At 44.3% G+C, this 21071-nt stretch overlaps 1 protein-coding gene across 1 annotated transcript in view; it reads left to right on the forward strand.

Annotated features, from left to right (window-relative positions):
- The first annotated feature begins 221 nt into the window (after window positions 1-221).
- Window positions 222-21071, forward strand: part of ANK2 (ankyrin 2) — a 958369-nt gene continuing 937519 nt past the window's right edge. Inside the window, exon 1 of the mRNA XM_033955859.1 lies at window positions 222-573. Within this exon, the coding sequence (XP_033811750.1) occupies window positions 505-573 (69 nt within the window). The 5' untranslated portion in view covers window positions 222-504. The remainder of the gene's footprint in view (window positions 574-21071) is intronic.

Here is a 21071-nt window from a genome sequence, read left to right on the forward strand (position 1 = left end):
TGCTCTTAGGCTGCTGATAGGGGAAGGAGGAGGAGGGAGGGCTGCTTTCCCGTCTCCCGCAGCCAGCGGTGGTGCATTATTCTAATTGCTTTGATCCGTTCTCGCCATCTCGTTGGGAGGCAGCCAGGATCGGCGCAGACGGCGGCGGCAGCGCCCTCTGCCGGGCGCGCAGCCGAGGCTCAGCCGGCCGCCAACAGCCGCACTGACTTTTGCAGGCGAGGAAAGGTCATTGATTAGCTCCCCGATCCCGTCCTTCCCCTCCTCTCCATTGCAGAACGCACGGCGCTATTCAAATTGGCGGGCGGCGCCTTCTTTTTCGGAAAGGGATATATACCAGGCTGACGATTTTAACCATCCGATCCGAGGTTATTTGGGTGCCGGTGGCAAACAGTGGACTAGAGTTAGAGGAGACGAGAGGCAGAGAGAGGGGGGAGGAGGGGATCCCCCCGAGGGGCCACTGAGAGTTTCTGTGCCCGGAGAAGAGCTGGCAGAAGGAGCCGGAAGATGGCTTCGCCCACCTCCTCCACCGCAGGAGGCGGGACCTCATCCCCGCAGCAGCAGCGCATTCGCCAGGTGGGTGCAGAAGTGGACTACGGGCGGTGGGTGGCATCAGCTGTGTGGGGCAGGACTGGGGCTGGCACTGCCCTGGGGGGAGGGAACTGACTGTCACCGTGACCTTGCGTGGAAAGGCTACACCTCCCCCCCCTCCCCAACACAGACTCACATTTCTATATCTATAGAGACACACGTATGCACATTCAATACATAGGTACATACATACATGTGTATAAATGCACAGACCCTTCTACACATGTACTCACTTTTACCTTGGCTTGCAAAAAGGAAGGGGCGTGGGACGGGCTTGTGACTGACAGTAGCCCTAGCTTGATCTGGCACGGGAGGGGCAGGATCAGATAAGTGTGCCAAGCCCCGACTCACCACCCATCCCTGCCGCTAGGATGTGGGGACGGTGCTGGCAGAGTCTGTCCCTGCCCCTCCTCCACTACTACCTCCTTATCGCTCCAAGGCAGAGTAGGTTTTAATAGCATGCTTCTTCCTCCCCCCCCCCCCCCCAAGCAATTAAATTTCGAGAAAAAAAGAAAACCCCAAGAGGCAATGTGTTTTTATTTGCAAGTGGCTGAAATATCATTATAGGATACATTTTGCAATGCAAATGAACATGTGTGCCGATTTGGCTAGTTGTTTTTGGGTATGCTGCCCTAGAAACTTAAATCTTCAAATCAGATCTGGTAGTACAGTGCATTTCTAAGAGAGTAGGTTGTACTGGATTCTATTGTAAACATAAGGAAGATGGGACTAGTGAGGCTGCCATCACCACCCTTTCTCCCTTATTAACGTTGCTCTTCATTGCAAAGCACTATAAACTGTCAGCTAAAAAAATATCTGGGCTGAGACGAGAAGTGTTGGAGTTACTGATTATAATGCATTTGTGACATTGTATAAGACTTTTGTGTTTCAGGTGTCAAGCCATCCCATTATTATGGTATATAACAGGCAAATTATCCCATATCCCCATGAAGGAATAGGTTTCCTTTGTGTTATGTAATAAGCAACAGGCAGGTTTATTTATACAAAATAGATATAATGCAGGTAAATCACTACAACCTGTATATCATGTTATCTCCATGTCTGAATGACGTTATCTCCGTGTCTGAATGAGGAAGCAGGCTGTGCCTGCAGGCTGTTTTACTATGCCAAGGAAAGCTTAACGTTTCCCTACAATTAGGCATAAAATTCTCTTACTGTATTTGCTCCATAATGGCTCCCATAGGTAACAGTTACATTACATTTGTATCCCCGCCCATAGAAGCAATGATTGGTGCACTGATTTGCATGCATTCTCCTCTTTTTCAACATGAACAGCACCCTACCTGCAGAAAATCAGATTTACTGTGGGAGGAGCTTTCCCGCAAGATGCTCTGATTATACTGTAGTTCTCTGCTATTGAATTGTAGTACCGTGAAGCTGGCACTTACCTCCATTTAATAGCCCAGGGCACCTGCCTCCTAGGCATAGGCTACCAGATGATGTACAAACAAGAGCATGTTATTTTTAAAATAGTCAGATACAGCCTTAAAGAGTGAAAAAGACATTTGCCCATTGTGCAGTCTGCAGAATAAAAAAACCTGCAATCTTGGCATGGCACCTGATTAATAAATAGTCTTAATTGTTTCAAAGCTCTTTTTAAATGTAGATAAAAAAAATTGGTATCACTATACACAATGAAGCATTTGATGTGACACTTAGATTGTGAAGGAAATAATGAAGCTAGGACTAAGAATTGTGTGTGTGTGCCTATAACATTTTGTATGCTAGTAATTTTTTATTGCTATTCTCATAAGTAAAGGGTGGCTTGCATATGAACAGAGACTTGCAGCCCTTTTAACTACTGGTACTTTAAACCAACTAAGCTGCAAAGACCGTACAGATCCCATATTCTTAAGTAATATTGATTAGTGAAGCAGACCACAAAAGGTCCGAAGGCCTTTCAACGTAACCCAGGTAAACTTTTCATCCCACGATAAATACTTGGCACATGAAGGGCCTGAGCAGATGGATGCTGTTTCTAGTGAGAGGCATGTAACGATGATGGGCTTTTTAGATGTCCTTTCCCCTCAATTGGAAACTCCCTCGCAGAAAATAGCTCAGGGGGATCATAGTTTCCGCCTAGCTCAAAAATCAAAGATAAGGGGGGGGGGGAGAGAGGGTAAATAAGGGGGCACGGGAAATGTCAAGAAAAAGGTAGCATTCATCGTTTCACTTTTGTAATATGGGATTGATTAGCCCGGACAGTAACGCCTCTTTCAGATTTCATGACTGTTACAGACTATTCCTGTTTGCCATCACCATCAACCCGGAGAAGAATAAAAGGAACCAGCAGGGAAACATTCCAGCAGCAGGCAGCTGTTCAGTGCACTCTGAAAACAGTGATGCAGAAAGCCCATCTGCAGGACAAAATAGAAACAAGTTACTGGTAACAGAAAAACAGACAAAATATGCTTGTTAAAATGTTGGCATGTAGATCCTTACGAAAGATTCAGTGTCTCGGGTAGGGATCACTGACTTTCTTCTGCTCTGTTTCATTTCATTTCCCCAGAGCAACACCCGGACCTTCTCCTCAGCTAGGATCAGAACAGCATTCAGGGCAAGGGCTGATTTTGGTACCCCCTTTCCCTTCTGTGCTTGCCTGCTCACGGAAGCTTGAAAGTGTAGCATGATTACCCCTGGGCTTGGTGACAAGCGCAATCACTCTGCCCATCTCTTGTGACAGCCCAGTTCTGGTGGGTGCAGAGGGCTGAGAGTGGCAGTTCTTGGGCTGGGCGTCGTTTCACTGCCCACCTCCACCTCCAAAACGCATAAGTCCCACTCCCTCCAGTATAAAGAGAATTTGCGGTAGAGCAAGGCTTCTTCCACCCACTGCTGGCAGAGAATGCCCTAATCAAGAAGCCACACGGACCCCTGATAGTGACCTGTGCACAGTCATGAGCAAAATACAGCCACACCTGCAAGATGTGTGCCTCTAAGAAGACCTTTGCTGCCCACTAAAAGTGTCAACATTGTGGGGAGTTTTCACACATGGGAGATTTGTCCATCTTCTGTCTCTGTCCATAGCCAGCTGTCTGCTGCATTCTACTTCTGTGGCTTTGCATCTGTTTTTGTAAGTTAATATAGTAAGGAACTGGAAAGCAAGAATTCATTCATCCAGCTATAAAGCCTGCTTTTTGGGATGCACAGAGCTACCACAGTCCATTGATGTTCATGGACCTGAAAAAAATTCTCCCTTTTCAGAATTTTCATGTTCTCCCTGATGTGTTCTGACAGTTTCCTGCAGATAGGACACCAATTGTATGCAATTTACACATCAATCATTTAAGCCATATTCAGGTTGAAACATATTTAGCTTGATCTCACACTTTCACTGGTAGCTCAAAATGGCTCTGTTCAGCTATGGCAGGTGATTCCCTGTCTCCAGAGGACTTACAATCTAAGCTGAATCTAAGCTGGAAACTAAAGTGGCATGTATATGGTTATAGGGAGTATCAGCCCACTTTAATACATAGAAATAGAAAAAATGATGGTGAACAAAGACCATATGGCCTACACAGTCCTGTTCCCTGTTAGGCAGATTTCCTGTTAGAAGGGAGTGATACCACCCCAGCACTTCAGCATGGGCCTGTAATTGCAGGGTCCACTCTTTAAGCTTTGGAACAAATGTAGAAGGAGGTAGGGGTGGGAAGGTGGTGGTGGCACACCCCAAAACAGAGAGGGAATAGGGAGGAGGAGATGCAGGATAATGTTAGGGAATGCAATGCTAGCCAAATATTGAGAAGGAAAGATTTGGACTACTTTACGGGGAGGGCATAGAGAAGGGAAGGGGCGATGCTGAATTTCAGAGATGGGATGGTAAGACTTTGAGCTGCCCCTAGGGGTGTTGCACAGCTGAAGGTTAGTCCTAGGGAATGTCCTAGCTAAATGACTTGGGGCTAGATTCTCAAAACTTACCTTGCCCTTAACAATGGTCGCTAAACCGGTTCCAGCTAGTTTAATGTGCCAGTATTTTACCGGCTGATCAGAACGACCTTTTCTGAGCGTCTTAGTAGTCTCCAACTCTGCCACACAAATATAGTACAACGAAGACATTAATATTAATATGGTAGTAAAATGGGCTCATCAATATTTAAAGGAGCACTCCAGGTGATTCTCTGTCATCACCGGATGATTCCTTAATCTCGTTGTGCCACATTTGTGGGCAAAATTTTCCAACAGGGTCTGAAATGTTGTAGCCATTTTTCTGGTCAGTGCCTGAGTGCTGATTGGCTCAAGCACTGACAGGAAAGTAAGGCTTGACAGGTCAGACCCCCCCCCCCCCAATAAATAAAATAAAAGACCCCAAAATTGAAGGAATGCAGGAGGGTTGCCCACTCATTCTCGCCGCCAAGGTCTCTGTCACCTCAACAATCCCCCGACACTCCCAGCAGGAGGAATGCCCACTCCCTCCCACCGCCAATGATCCCTGATACCCTACCCCGACAACCCCTGACAGGAGGGATACCCACTCCCTCTCACTGTCTATGATCCCCAACAACCCTGGCAAGAGGGATGCCCATTTCCTTTTACTACCAGTGATCCCTGACACCCTGACAATCCCCATGACACCCCTGGCAGGTGGGATGCCCATTCCCTCCCGGCACTGGTGATCCCATCCATCCCCGCAAATCCCTCTGACCCCCAGAGGGAAGGATGCCCACTCCCACTGCCAGTGATCCCCGACACCCCCAGTGGGAGGGTTGCCCATTCCCTCCCTCCCACTCAGGATGCACCAGAAAGGGGTCTAAGTCCCTGATTGGCCCTTCCCCAATGCATCCCAGGATGCACCAGAAAGGGGAAGGTCTGCCATTTTGAAGAGGCGGGCCTGCTGGTTGGAGGGAGTAGGCATCCCTCTAGCTGATCTTTGTCAGAAAGGTACGCGGGTGTTGTGAGACCTAGGTGATGGGACTGATTGTGCATCCCTCCTGGTGGGGGTGTTGGGAGGGGCAAGGATCACCGGCGGTGGGAGGGAATGGAGATCATTGACGGCAGGAGGGAGTGGGCATCCCTCCTGCTGGGAGTGTCAGGGGGGGGCTGTCGCGGGTGTCGGGGCACCGTGGTGGGGGGGGGCCCTGGTGGCAGGAGGGAGTGGGCATCCCTCCTGCCTGGAGTGTCAGGGGCTGTGGTGGGGGGAATGGTAGGTGACCCCAGTGGCAATGGCAAGAGGTAGTGAGCATCCCTCCTGCTGATCTTATTCAGGGTGTTGAGGGGGTCCGGGCAGTGGTATGCGAGGGGGGACTCTTCTTTCTGTCCTCCCTGCTGGTTAATCAGCTGGCCGCTTAAGAGCTGGCAGGACTTGGGGAGACCTATGGCTCAGCTGATTTGGGCAGGGAGAGTAGCTTTGACAGAAGGGAGGTGCTGTGCTTAGTAGAGAATGACACGGGAACAGTTTACCGTGGTAAACCATGGTCACTGTAGTAAATCCGCAGGAATGGAGACATTTGCAACTGGTTTACTGCAGGAATGGGGACAAGACCTTTCACCACCTCACAGGAATGGGGACAAGACCTTTTACTGCTCCATGGGAGCAGTGAAAAGTCTTGCTCCTGAGGTAAAAAAAATTGTGCTCGTGTCAGACTCAGCATCTCCTCCCCAGCTACTCTTGGGCCTATTTTATCTTCAGGAGCCAGCCATGCCACGATGAAGACAAAAGGAACCCAAAACCAAAGCCTGAAACCAATGTGATTTGAAGAATAAAATTACCAGACAAAAAAAGAGAAAAAAATAAATTTATTTTATATTTTGTGATTAGAATATTTCAGATTTGAAATATGTATTATGCTAGCGCTCGTATTAGACATAACTGGGGACCGCAACGCCCAGGCTGTGCTTCTTTAGCTTAGGGCTCTCTCTGACCAGGGGGCAGTTGCTCTAGTTGCACTCCCCTCTCACTATTCCTGCCATGTGTGACTGACGTATTCGGTTAGCTTGAGTTTTCTGTGTAGCATTCTGTAGTAGTTTGGTTTGTTCAGTTTTCACAATAGTGGAGGAGATATTTGTGAAAGGGAAGGGAGACAGAGGTTTTGTTGATCCTTGCTCTGTATTATTTGTGTTTATAAAATGACAATTGTACAGAATATTGTCTTTTTTAATTCTTTAATAAAATAAGTTCAGTATAAAATCATAACTATTTGAGGCTTGTGCAGATGGGATCTGACAGTTTGCAGGGCAGGGACTGGGACTGAGCTCACGGGGATGGGGGCAGGGATGGGGACGAGCTCACGGGGATGGAGCGGGAATGGTGATAAATTTTTTCCCCGTGTCATTCTCTAGTGCTTAGCGATTGCTCTTCTGAGCAAGTGCCAGGCACAGTTCCTCCCTCTCTTTATCGGCGATTCTATGCACAAATAAATCTCTCTCACTATGGGCACTACATCGACTTGCCAGATTTTACTGGCAAGTTGTAAGAATCCTAGTCTTGATTTGGTGAAAGTTGAGGTCCACTGGCTTATAGGAGGGGTTTAGATTAACTGCAGCTGAAAATCATTTCATGAACTACAGTATGTATTTGAATGTGACAAAACAAAGCTGTATTTTATTCCAGGCGTCTGTTGTATGGACATGGTCAAGTGAGACAAATGCATTCACATCTTTTCCCATATTTTATGCCACAAGCTCTTTTTAATTGAGTATGTTCTCTTTACCCTTACAAGTTGACCCTCCTACACCCAAGGTCCAGAGGGAGGCAGAGGCTATTGGAGAGTAGAAAACAGATGAAAAATTAAAGTGATAAAAAGTATTTTTTTAATTGAATATTTGTTTTGCTTGCAAAGATTTCTTTTTATTTTCTGCCAAATTATAGAACAGCTTTGGTGTGTGTGCACTGCGCATACGATAGTTCAGGTCAAATCAGTTATCTAGAGAGACTGCAGCTTGCTTCTCTGCAGCAGATGCCTGTCTGGATGAGCCAGTGGCGGCAGCGGTGCACTAGGGTCTGCAGAAGGAGGCTTTGCAGGTATTCCTCGGCACGGACATCAGCTGCCTGAGTTAAATCAGATGGTTTATGTTTATTAAAATCTGATATACTGCCAAATCTTAACATGGTTCTCAGCGATTTACATAAACACCAAATGTGTAAATTAAAATAAAAAAAGAATGCCATTTAAAAAATAGAAAAGGACAAACAAATAACATAATACAGTGGTACCTTGGATTACGAGCATAATCCGTTCCAGGAACATGCTCGTAATCCAAAATGCTCGTTTATCAAAGCGAGTTTCCCCATAGGAAATAATGGAAACTCGCTTTGATAGGTTCCCACCCTCCACCCCCCCTGAGGCCAGCAGCGCTGCTCCCCCCCCCCCCACGAGAATCGGCATTGCTCCCCCCAAAGGCCCCCCCCCACGAACCGGCACCCTCCCCCCCGCAATCGGGCACCCCTCCGCCACCATCGGGCACCCCCCCCCGCCGTGACCTGAGGTCCCCCCAACCCACCCGAACCCTCTTACTTTGATGTAGCCTCTGCACCTGCACTAGCATATCCAGTGCTGTGCTGTGCCGGTGCCCGAAAATTTGCCTCCGATGCTGGGCTTTGAGCATGCGCACATGCTCAAGACCCAGCATCGGAGGCAGATTTTCGGGCATTGGCACAGCACAGGACATGCTGGTGCAGGTGCGGAGGCTACATCAAAGTAAGAGGGTTCGGGTGGGTTGGGGGGACCTCAGGTCGCGGCGGGGGGAAGGGTGCCGGTTCGCAGGGGGGGCGCTCGCAAATCGAGGCGCGCTCGGTTTACAAGGCACCAAGTTTGCAAATGTTTTGCTCGTCTTGCAAAACACTCGCAAACCGGTGCACTCGTAAACCGAGGTACCACTGTAACTCAAAACTTAGGGCTCCTTTTACAAAGGTGCGCTAGTGGTTTTAACGCGTGTTTAGCACACGATAAAATGCCACGCTAGCTAGCTGCTACCGCCTCCTTTTAAGCAGGCGGTAGTTTTTTGGCTAGCAGGCCAATCTTGTGCGTGCGCTAAAAACGCTAGCGCACCTTTGTAAAAGGAGCCCTTGAAAGATATGATCTGTTGTTAGAGAATCTGTCCCAAAAGCTTGTTTAAAGAAATATTAAAAACGTGACTGACTGTCTTCTTTTATGACTGCAAAACAAGGTCTGGGGAAGAGCTGGAGTGTGATGATGTCCACGGCATGTAAAAAGGGGGGCTGTTTTTGAAAGAAAAAAAAACGTTTTAGCGAAACAGTGAATGCCCTGACTGAGTGGACATCTAACAATTAAAATACAGCTTAAAGCTAAGTTATACAAAAAAGTGCTCTTTCAGAGAGAAAATAAGTGATAGAGAAATGAACTATAAGGACTGATGACGAGTTGACCTGTAAACCTTAAGGGCTGTGAAAGGGTTTTTTTTAGTCCTGAGTGGTGTTGCTTAGGTTCTTGTGAAGTGGTAATTTTGATATATTGTTTATTTGCTTGGGGAAAATTAATGTGGAAGATAGAACCATATTTTTCAGCCCATAAGACGCACCCACCTGTAGAGGAGGAAAAACAAAGAAAAAAAAATTTCAGAATTTTTTTTCTTCTTAGTTTTTCCTCCTCTACACATAGGTGCGTCTGGTGCTGGGAAGCCCATAGTCCGAAACAGGCTGCAGCCCAAAACGGCCTGAAGAAGCAGCCTGAAGTCCCCCCCCCCCGCCCCTGGTACCTTTTTAAAATAGTGGTGGTCCAGCGCAGTCTCCTGCTGGACGGCTGCCTTTCTCTGCAGAGCAATGCACAACGCAGGAGCGCAACCTTTGTGCTTCCTGCCTGGTCCTGCGCCGCTCTGTGATTGGCTGTAGTCAGTAATTTACTGCAGCCAATCACAGAGTGGCATGGGACCAGGCAGGAAGTGCAATGGTCACGCTCCTGCGCTGTTCGTCACTCTGCAGAGGCAGCCGTCCAGCAGGAGACCACGCTGGACTACCGCCACCTAAAAAAGGTACTGGGTGGGGGGGGCACGGTGTATTCAGTCCATAAGACACACCCCCTTTTGGGGGTGGAAAAAGTGCATCTTATGGTCTGAAAAATATGGTATATAGTATTGATATCCCTGAGCTAAGTGTTTTGACTGTGAGAAAATTATTACAAACTGAAGGGACACTTCGTGATATCTTATTTCTTTCAGTTCAAACATTTTATTGAATATTTATAACATACAACTAAGGAGAACTATATAAAACATAAAATATAAATAAAAGAGTTACAATATGTCATTGTCAGAAGGGAAGAAATACTAAAGTCATCAGTTTATAATTAACAGAAATGCAATCATAATACCCATTGATGAGAAGTTTCAAGAAGTTTCCAAATCTTACAAATTATGATATCTGTTGGTTTTTCCTGCAGCCTTAACTTCTTATTTATAGATGAGACAAATTGCCACCAAAACATATCAGTCTTCCAACAACCAATAATCATTTGGATTGCAGGCAGTAGAAACATCTACCATGACTTGGGGGTCCTTTTACTAAGGCACGCTAACTGATTTTAACACACGCTAATGATTAGCACATGCTAAATGCTAAGGCGCCCATTATATTCTATGGGTGCCTTAGCATTTAGCGCGCTAAATCAGTTAGCGTGCCTTAGTAAAAAAGGATCCCTTAGTAAAAGAGGACCTTAGTAAACTTTTCAATTTCTTCCTAGTCTTAACATATTAATTGTAAGGTATATCAGGAGACTGGAGAGGGGACTTGATCGAAACGTTCAAAATACTGAATGGAATAGACTTAGTAGATAAAGACAGACTGTACATAAGAACATAAGCAATGCCTCTGCTGGGTCAGACCTGAGGTCCATCATGCACAGCAGTCCGCTCACGCGGCGGCCCAACAGGTCCAGGACCTGTGCAGTAATCCTCTATTTATACCCCTCTATCCCCTTTTCCAGCAGGAAATTGTCCAATCCTTTCTTAAACCCCTGTACTGTACTCTGCCCTATTACTCCCTCTGGAAGCGCATTCCAGGTGTCCACCACTCGTTGGGTAAAGAAGAACTTCCTAGCATTTGTTTTAAATCTGTCCCCTTTCAACTTTTCCAAGTGTCCTCTTGTTCTTTTATTTTTCGAAAGTTTGAAGAATCTGTCCTTCTCTACTCTCTCTATGCCCTTCATGATCTTATAAGTCTCTATCATATCCCCTCTAAGTCTCCTCTTCTCCAGGGAAAAGAGACCCAGTTTCTCCAATCTCTCAGCGTATGAGAGGTTTTCCATCCCTTTTATCAAGCGTGTCGCTCTCCTCTGAACCCTCTCGAGTAACGCCATATCCTTCCTAAGGTACGGAGATCAATATTGGACGCAGTATTCCAGATGCGGGCGCACCATCGCCCGATACAATGGCAGGATAACTTCTTTTGTCCTTGTTGTAATACCCTTCTTGATTATGCCTAGCATTCTATTTGCTTTCTTAGCGGCTGTTGCGCACTGTGCCGTCGGCTTCATTGTCATGTCCACCATTACCCCCAAGTCCCTTTCTTGGTTGCTCTCATTCAATAATATCCCTCCCATCGTATAGTTGTACCTCGGGTTTCTGTTTCCAACATGCAATACTTTACATTTCTCAACGTTGAACTTCATCTGCCATCTCGCCGCCCATTCCTCCAATTTGTTCAAGTCCCTTTGCAATTCTTCGCATTCCTCTTTAGTCCCAGCTCCACTAAATAGTTTTGTATCATCCGCAAATTTTATTATCTCACACTTCGTGCCTGTTTCTAGATCATTTATGAATATATTAAATAGCAGCGGCCCGAGCACTGAGCCCTGCGGAACACCACTCGTGACCCCCATCCAGTCCGAGTAGTGGCCCTTCACCCCTACCCTCTGTTTCCTACCCGCCAACCAGTTTCTGATCCATCTATGTACGTCTCCGTCCACTCCATGGTTCTTCAGTTTCCGGAGTAGACGTTCGTGAGGCACCTTGTCAAAGGCTTTTTGGAAATCAAGGTATATGATGTCTATGGGGTCTCCTCTGTCCATCCGTTTGTTAATTCCTTCGAAGAAGTGCAATAACCTTTCCAAGGTAGGGAGAACGAGAGGACACTCTCTAAAGTTGAAAGGGGATAGATTCCGTACAAACGTAAGGAAGTTCTTCTTCACACAGAGTGGTGGAAAACTGGAACGCTCTTCCGGAGTCTGTTATAGGGGAGAAAACACCCTCCAGGGTTTCAAGACAAAGTTGGACAAGTTTCTGCTAAACTGGAACGTACGCAGGTGAGACTGGACTCATTTAGAGCACTGGTCTTTGACCTAAGGGCCGCTGCGGGAGTGGACTGCTGGGCAGGATGGACCACTGGTCTGACCCAGCAGCGGCAATTCTTATGTTCTTAACTGCTTTACATCTACACGTGGTCTGTGTGTATTTTGAATGCAATTAGGGAGCTGCCAAAAAATAAATGCCCAACTCAGATTGCAGAAGGGGAAGGGATGTCCATACCCAAAAAGACAGACATCCATGTGAGAGATTATACCCTCGTACGATCTTATATTTGAGTTTTATGAATTTTAATGTGATATGTTACTGTCATCTGGGGGTTCTTGATGCTGATTTTTCTGATTTATTAGTTTGTAATAATAATTCTGATGATACTATTATATTAGGTGATTTTTAACTTGCACTTTGATTTGGGGAATTCAGATATAGTAACTGATTTTTCTGCTACAATTTTGGGCTTGAGATGGAAACAGGTTTTAAGTGGTCATTCTCATATGGCAGGACGTTTATCGGATCTTTGGTTTTTGGATAGGACTGGTTTTCTTTTTATAGAGAGTGTGGTTCTTACACTTGTACCATGGGCAGATCACTTGATCACATGTTCCCTTTTAGTCTTGGAGGATAGTGAAGCAGAATCATGCTCAGACCAAAGACATAAAAAATAGGGTTGAACCTCTGAAATTGGTAAACAAAATTCCTTCAAAGTTGTCTACTTTGGACACTGTTTTTGAGGCAATTGAACATTAGCAAGCTTCACTGGTTGAATGTTCAGATCAAATTGCTGTTACCTATACTGTCACCTGTAGATGGGGAAATTCTGTTCCCTGGTTTATAGAAGAATTGAAATCTTTGAAACAAGTTTTAAGAATGAAGGAAAGATCGGCACAAATATCCAGATGTGTTTTGAATGGAGGAGTATAAAAAATATTTGGAAATTTATCAGAAAGGGACTCTGGATGAAAAAAGTATTTCGATGAGTTGATTTCTAAAGATCCATCCTCCTTCTCATGAACTATTTAATGTAGTTAAAAGATTAATGTCTTCTCCAGCTGTTAGGTCTATTGATATCCCTGCACAAGCTTCTTTATGTTTAGGAAAAAAGTTGATATTATACTCTCCTCTAAAGAAAATCATGGAAATATTGATACATTTAAATCTCTCTTGATGACCTTTTTAGATGGATTGTTCCCCTAAAGTTATGACATTGTTGGAGAATTTCGAAGCATTTTCAAAGCAGATGGACATCTTAAAATGGCTTAAAGTCCATTGGCTAAAAACTTCCAAATCTTGATTGTAGAAAAATAGCAAGGAGGCATGTTGTGGTCTTATTTTGGGCAGGACTAGGGAGAACCCAAAAGTAGGACACCCAACAGGGATTTTTCGAATGGGAAGAAACATTCATGCCTAAAAAGGACATTTTTATCTAGACCTGTTTGTCATGTTCATAAGTTGCTCTAATTGAGCAGTTGACCACTGGAGGGATTAAAAGGCTTGACCCCCCTCCACTGCTTAATCCCCCAGTAAGTGCTGTTCCCCTCCCTCTTCCCTGAAAGGAAAACCATGCTCAGTCAGCTGCAGGTATTTTGACCATTCTGAATAAAGCACCAAGAAGATCAGATGAGTAGTCTAGTGGTTAGTGCAGTGGACTATGAACCAAAAGACTCGGGTTCAAGTCCCACTTCAATTCTTAATAATAATTTTGAGCCTTTCAGAAACAAAGGGCTCCTTTTATTAAACTACGATAGTGGTTTTAGCACGCGCTAAATTGCGCTAGACGCTAACACCACCATTGAGCTGGCGTTAGTTCTAGCTGTGTAGCGCGGGTTTAGCACACACTAATAATGCTATTGCAGCTTAGTAAAAGAGGGGGATGGCACCTGAAAGCTGTTGAAGTGGTATATATCCAGGCACAGAACTACTACTACTAATTATTTCTATAGCTCTACCAGATGTACGCAGCACTGTATAGAGTCACAAAGAAGACAGCCCCCGCTCGAAAGAGCTTACAATGTAAACAGACAAACAATAAGTATATGTCAGGTCCTGGAAGGCTCAGAATTTTTTTTTAAAGCTTTAGTGGGACTTCAACCTGAGTCTGTTGGACCAGGCTATTCCTCTATTCTGTAGGGACATGTGACCATATTTATAAAAATGTCAGAGATGTTCAGGTGGTGGGTTTTTTTTTTTTACATTCAGAGTTGGATGTTTTTTACTTTGGAAAATAGCTATTTATTTTGTTGTTTTTTTTTAAATAAATCTTTATTGATTTTCCATAAATAACAAAAAGTGCAATACAATATTCATATCAGTAATAACAACAAATAAGCACTTAAATTCAATCAGTAGCAACGCAATAATATAACCCCCCCCCACCGAGCCAACATTTACATCAAGGAATCACACTAAAGATATATTCCTCCCCTCTCTCCCCACGGATATATCTAAATTATATCATCATTCATTTTGGATGTTTTCAGTGCAGAACTATCCATCTCACAGCCATAAAGGGGAAAAATATCTAGATTTTCTGTTCAATTATGGCTGTGATATGGATAGAATTTTTTTTTTTAATGTTATGAGTAGGATGGTTTTTGAAAATGCACCTCCACATGGATTGAACACTCAACAGAAACTTTGCTGATCACTGTTTTGGATTCTATATGGGCAGAAGCCAGGAATATCTAATGGTATTCCTTGATGTTTCAGCTGCTTTTGACATCACATAGCTCATAGGAACTCTGAGTGTCAGGAGTAGCACTGAGCATTTGACACACTGGCCTACGCTAAAAACCACTTTTGCGGTTTTGTAAAAGGGGGGTGGGGATAATGAGATATTAAATAAGCTACAGGCTTTGGGATACAGGGAATTGTTTGAGATTGAGTCTTGTTCTTTTATGTTTGTGTGTGGGAAAGAAAAATTTGGATTGGATGTCCATTACAACTGGGGTGCCTCAAGGTTCAGTATTATCAGCTGTTTTGTTTAATCTATATTTGGCTCTTACCTGTCGAGTTTTTATCTTCTGCGGATCTTCAGTATACCGATTAAACACTGACAATATTCAATTTTATTTTCTAGTAAAGAATGCTGTAGATGATACCGTGGGCTAGATTCACTAAGCTCACTGATTGTGTCCTGACCAGTTTGCGAGCATTCCCCGACCCCCCCCCAACCCGATTCACTAACTTTCTGGCCGATCCATCTCCCACCCGATCCAATCCGCCCATGCAAATGAGGGGAAATGGCATGCATAAGTAGGAAGGCAGCGATTCACTAAACAGAAGAAGGAACACCAAGTGGGCTTGCTGATTCAAAATTAAGCGACTGCTGAGGACCAGTCGTTTACTGTCCCTGCCGACTCTCCTGCTCTCTGCTGCCCTGAAATCCCAGTTTGTCCCTGCTGACTCTCCTGCTCTCTGCCGCCCTGCGAGCCCCATGGTTTTAACCCGCGGGTTAAAAGCGTGTTCTGTTCCATTGGAATGTCCACTCAAGTAAACTGCAGCCACTCCTCCCCCTTTGTTTTGACCTCACTTGTGTGGAGAACAAGCGCATGTGCGGATCGCATCTACAGCCAACGAGGATGGTCTGCGCATGCATCTCAATCGCTCTACAGCGATCTTGGGATCGCTGTAGGGCATGCCTCCGATCACAGCATTTGCATGCAGAGTCTGTTGTGAATTGGTTGCCCAGCAAAACTCGGCCACGGATCGTCCATGGATCGCCCAACAACCGTGAGTTTAGTGAATCTAGGCCTTTATCCTTTCTTTCAATGTGTTTGCAGATGCTTAGATCATGGATGGCAGCCAACAGGTTAACATTTTAATTCAGTAAGACTCATGTTTTCATCAAGTAAAGTTGCTCCTATGACACATCCTCAGCCAATTAAGATGGTATGATGCTAGCATTGAAATTTTAGTGGGATTTAAGTATCTAGGAATTATCTTAGATTCTGAGTTGTCTTTTAAACCCCAGATGAAGAATATTGTTCAAAAAGCCTTTTTTAGGCTAAAATTATTGAGGCATTTCTGATATCAACTTTTGTAAGCAATGGTTCTCAGCTGGCTGCTCTAACCATTAGGCTATTATTCCATGTGAATGTGTATGTATCAATTTATAGTACAGATGTTCCTCTGCTGCCACAGATGTCCATGCCCTTTGTTTTGCCTTGTTCATAGTCAGGATGCTTCAGTTTGTGAAATGGAGGTTCATACTGGATGTAGCCAGAACCTGGACATCCATTGTCATTATTTTAGAATAGGCTGTATGTCGGCAGATCCTGTTCTAAATTGCATAAGACTTGGGACGTTCATATTCTGACTTGGACATCCTTTCTAAAATTCTTCTGCACATCTCTTTAAAGCCAGGTGACCAAATATTATTCATATATGAGGGTGTGCTGAAATGTTCAGCCCAACCAAGAAGAGAATGACGTGGATATGGTTCAATCAATGATCTCAAACAATGTCAAGGAAGATCGTGTTGGGTCCCTAGGTTTGTGCATAGGTGATAACATTAACCGCAATCATTAATTTATATAATAAACATAGCCTGCATCTTGTACGTTTTTGTCTGCAGTTCTTCTTTGTTTTCCCTTGTGTTGCTTTTACTTTACTGCAGATTGTGTTGGATTTTTCTTTTGGTTTTCGTCTCAAACAATGTCAAAACATAGAATTTCGTTTCTGCAGATTGGCACTTAACGAAATAAGATGACACTTTTTTTTCAGTTCCAGTGGAAAAATGATGCTCGGGATTTAGGAACTTGGTTGGCTGGGCTGAAAACTTTTCATCACCCCTTCATATATACCAATCAGCACAAGTGGTAAACAGCTAATTCCTCAGTATTCCCAAACAGCAAGTACCTCCATGTATAAAACAAAGAATGCTTAGTGGCGTCTATCTCGAATTTAGGTGCCGCTAAGTGCGATTCTATAAATGGCACCTAGATTTGATTGACGTGGTAGATGCCATTTTTTTTTTTAGGCACCACTTATAGCAGGGGTCTCAAAGTCCCTCCTTGAGGGCTGCAATCCAGTCGGGTTTTCAGGATTTCCCCAATGAATATGCATGAGATCTATGTGCATGCACTGCTTTCAATGCATATTCATTGGGGAAATCCTGAAAACCCGACTGGATTGCGGCCCTCAAGGAAGGACTTTGAGTTCCCTGATTTATAGAATCTGACCCTAAGTGCTCCCGTATTAACTCCACATTAGCCAGTTAGTGTGCTAGCTGATATCCATGCCCATTCTCCGTCCATGTCATGCCCCCCTTACATATTTTTTAAAACAGCTAATGCACATGTTAACATGGGTTGACAGGAAAATTATTAAAATGCTTTAATGCATTTTCTGGTAAGCCTTTATTCCAGTGTATCGCAAACTGTGTGCCGCCCGAGATTCCATGTGTGCTGTGAGACGCCGGGGCAGAGGAGAGGTACCAGCACCGGCTGACTGACTACAGGATGGTAAGAGGCACGTTCTGTAGGCAGTCAGCTGCCGCCGGCGTCTCCTTTTCTCCGCACATCTTCCCTTCCAGCACCCCCTCCCTCACTGGTGGCTCGTTGATCTGTCTGGAGGGCCTTTGCAACATCCTCACACTTTCGGAAGCCTTGTGCCGTGGCCACCATGTTTAGTGTGCCGTGGCTTGGCAAAATTTGCAAGACACTGCTTTATTCCCATGTTAAGTGCATGCTAAGGGCCCTTTTACTAAACCGTGTTAAGAACTAACCTCCCCCCCCCCCTTTTAATCCAGCTACACTGCCAAGCAGCACGAGCCGCCTATTCTAATCCTATCAGCAGCTCAGCATTTAGCTTGCGCTGTTTGGCTTGATAAATGGAGGTGGGTGGGTAAGTTTGTGCCTGAGGCAGTGGAGGGTTAAATGACTTGCCAAGGTCATAAGGAGCAGCAGTGGAATTGAAACATAAGAATTGCCGCTGCTGGATCAGACCAGTGGTCCATCGTGTCCAGCAGTCCGCTCACGCGGCGGCCCTTAGGTCAAAGACCAGTGCCCTGATTGAGTCTAGCCTTACCTGCGTACGTTCCGGTTCAGCAGGAACTTGTCCAACTTTGCCTTGAATCCCTGGAGGGTGTTTTTCCCTATGACAGACTCCGGAAGAGCGTTCCAGTTTTCCACCACTCTCTGGGTGAAGAAGAACTTCCTTACGTTTGTACGGAATCTATCCCGTTTCAACTTTAGAGAGTGCCCTCTCGTTCTCCCTACCTTGGAGAGGGTGAACAACCTGCCTTTATCTACTAAGTCTATTCCCTTCATTATCTTGAATGTTTCGATCATGTCCCCTCTCAGTCTCCTCTTTTCAAGGGAGAAGAGGCCCAGTTTCTCTAATCGCTCACTGTATGGCAACTCCTCCAGCCCCTTAACCATTTTAGTCGCTCTTCTCTGGACTCTTTCGAATAGTACCGAGTCCTTCTTCATGTACGACGACCAGTGCTGGCCACAGTATTCCAGGTGAGGGCGTTCCATGGCCCAGTACAGCGGCATGATAACCTTCTCCGATGTTTGCGATCTCCTTCTTAATCATTCCTAGCATTCTGTTCGCCCTTTTCACCGCCGCCGCTTCTGACTTAACCACTAGGCTAGAACTCCATTCTATATTCTGTTATGTCCAGGTGGAAACAAGTACATTGACAATTTAGAACATAAGAATTGCCATACTGGGACAAACCGAAGGTACATCAAGCCTAGTATCCTGTTTCCAAAAGTGGCCAACCTAGATTCCAAGTACCTAGCAACATCCTAAGTCAGGGGTGTCCAATGTCGGTCCTCGAGGGCCGCAATCCTGTCGGGTTTTCAGGATTTCCCCAATGAATATGCATGAGATCTGTGTGCATGCACTGCTTTCAATGCATATTCATTGGGGAAATCCTGAAAACCCGACTGGATTGCGGCCCTCGAGGACCGACATTGGACACCCCTGTCCTAAGTAGTAAACAGATTTCTATGCTGCTTATTTTAGGAATAAGCAGTAGATTTCCCCAAGCCATCTCAATAATGGCCAATGGATTTCTATTTTAGGAAATTATCCAAGCCTTTTTTAAACCCAGCTAAGCTAACTGATTTCACCACATTGTCCAGCAACAAATTCCAGAGTTTAATTACATGTTGTGTGAAGAAATATTTTCTCCGGTTTGTTTTAAATCTACTAATTTGTATTTGTAATTACAAATTTGGACTTGAGAATTTGGAAATGAAAAGATATGCAGTGCTAATTTTTTATTTTTTTTTTTATTTTTTACAAGTTTCTTTATCGAAAATGATATGAGGGGGTGCTGAAACGTTTTCAGCCCAACCAAGAAGGGGAATGACATGGAACCATGAAACTTACAAGTTATTCTACATATTCACCCTTAAGTTCAACACACTTGGCACACTGTGTCTGAAGTTTCTGAAACCCTTCCAAAAAATACTCTGGTCACTGAAATACTACTCCGCTGCTGTAATCATCTCTGAATAACTTGAAAATTGTTGCCCTTTCAAACTCTCTTTAAAGTTTGGAAACAGAAAATAGTCAAATGGAGCAAGATCTGGTGAGTAGGTTAGATGGTCTATGCACTGAAACTCCAACTGCATCAAAACATCCATCGTTTTACCAGCCTTGTGAGTAGGTGCATTGTCTTGCAAAAAGAGAATTCCTTTCTACAGCTTTCCTCTCCTTTTTTTTTTTCTTTCAGTGCCTCCTTTAATCGGCACAGCATGTTACAGTAGTAGTCTGCATTAAGTATTTGGCTCCTCGGAGGATAGTCAGTCATCACATCTTCCTGATCCCACAATGCTGTAGCCGTGACCTTTCCTGTTGACTTTTGGGTCATGAATTTCTGTAGCCTTGGAGAACCTGAGTGCTGCCATTGCATGGACTGTTGTTTTGTCTCAGGATCATAGTGGTGTAACCATGTTTCATCAGCGGTAATGAGTCATTCCCAAGAGTTGGCACCATCTCGCTGAAAATGCAGCAAAATCAACTTGGAAATATCCATTCGGCGTTTCTCAACAGCATTCAGACATTTGGGCACCCACTTGGCTGACAGCTTCTGCATACCCAGCTGCCTGTGGATTATACACCCATCATGTTGCCTGGATATCTGTAGTGTCTCAGCAATTGTTTTAGCTGATATTTGCTGATCTGCCAAAATCAGGTCATGGACATGGTCAATAATTACAGGAATTGACACTGTTTGAGGCCTGCCAGACCTTGCTGCATCTTCAGTCTCAATCTTCATGCTGAAAGTTTGTACACCACTTCTTGACTATGGAGTATGATGGGCATTTGTCACTCAATGTTTGCATCATACATTTGTGGATTTCCTTTGGAGTTTTTGAGTTGCACATTTGAAAATTCGACACTTTTTCTTTGACATGGTTCAATCAGTGATCTGAAACAATGTCAAAACATAGCATTATGTCTCTGCAAATTGGCACTTTGCAAAATAAAATAACACTCTTTTCAGCAAAGACACGTACATTGTTTTGCTCATATTTTTATCTTTGTATTCTACATCATCTGGACTCCTGAGGAAGGCGGTCATGCTGAAACACGGACCGTGTAGGGTCCATCAAAACAATCATACGTGTATTACTAATTCAGACTTTTATTTGTATTTTTATTGTGAAGAGCGAATAAAAATCAACTTTCAGGACATCCACAGTCTGCTGTTTTTATCTTCTGGATTGTTTTTACTGTGGATCATTGGGTCTCCCTTTTTGTTTTTTTTTGTGTTGGACTAAGACTTTACAGCACCCCCTCGTAACAGACAGAATAACATACTGCTCAAATACAAAGTAGTTAATGTAAAATAAAACTTCCCCTCTCTCCATCTCTGTATGTCCCACCCTAGCCCCTCTCCCTCCCCAGAATAATCAGGAATGCAGTGCTAATTTTAAATTTAAAATATTTCTTTATGCCAACCTTGCTAGTGTCTTTTCTTCCATTTCCAAGTTGATTCCAGGGTAAAGTTATTGTGTTTGTGAGATTTGTACTATACTCCCTGATTTCTTCAAAACAGATGAGCAAATGCATAAAATTTATCTCTTACTAATGAATTGTGGGTTGTGTGAATGACTCAAGTGCTGATTTGTTTTTTTTCTTTTTTGGGAAATTATCCCAAGTGGGTCCAATCAGATTCTTAAACACCTCTGCTACTTAGACTGTTACTTTGAAGCTGCTATGCCATCATAGTTCTCACAGAAAAAAAATGCAAAATTATTTCTCTAAATTAAAAAAAAACCAAAATCTGTCAGATTTTAGAGAAACAGTTTCTT

This window comes from Geotrypetes seraphini, chromosome 1 (assembly GCF_902459505.1).
Source record: "Geotrypetes seraphini chromosome 1, aGeoSer1.1, whole genome shotgun sequence".
NCBI lineage: Eukaryota > Metazoa > Chordata > Amphibia > Gymnophiona > Dermophiidae > Geotrypetes > Geotrypetes seraphini.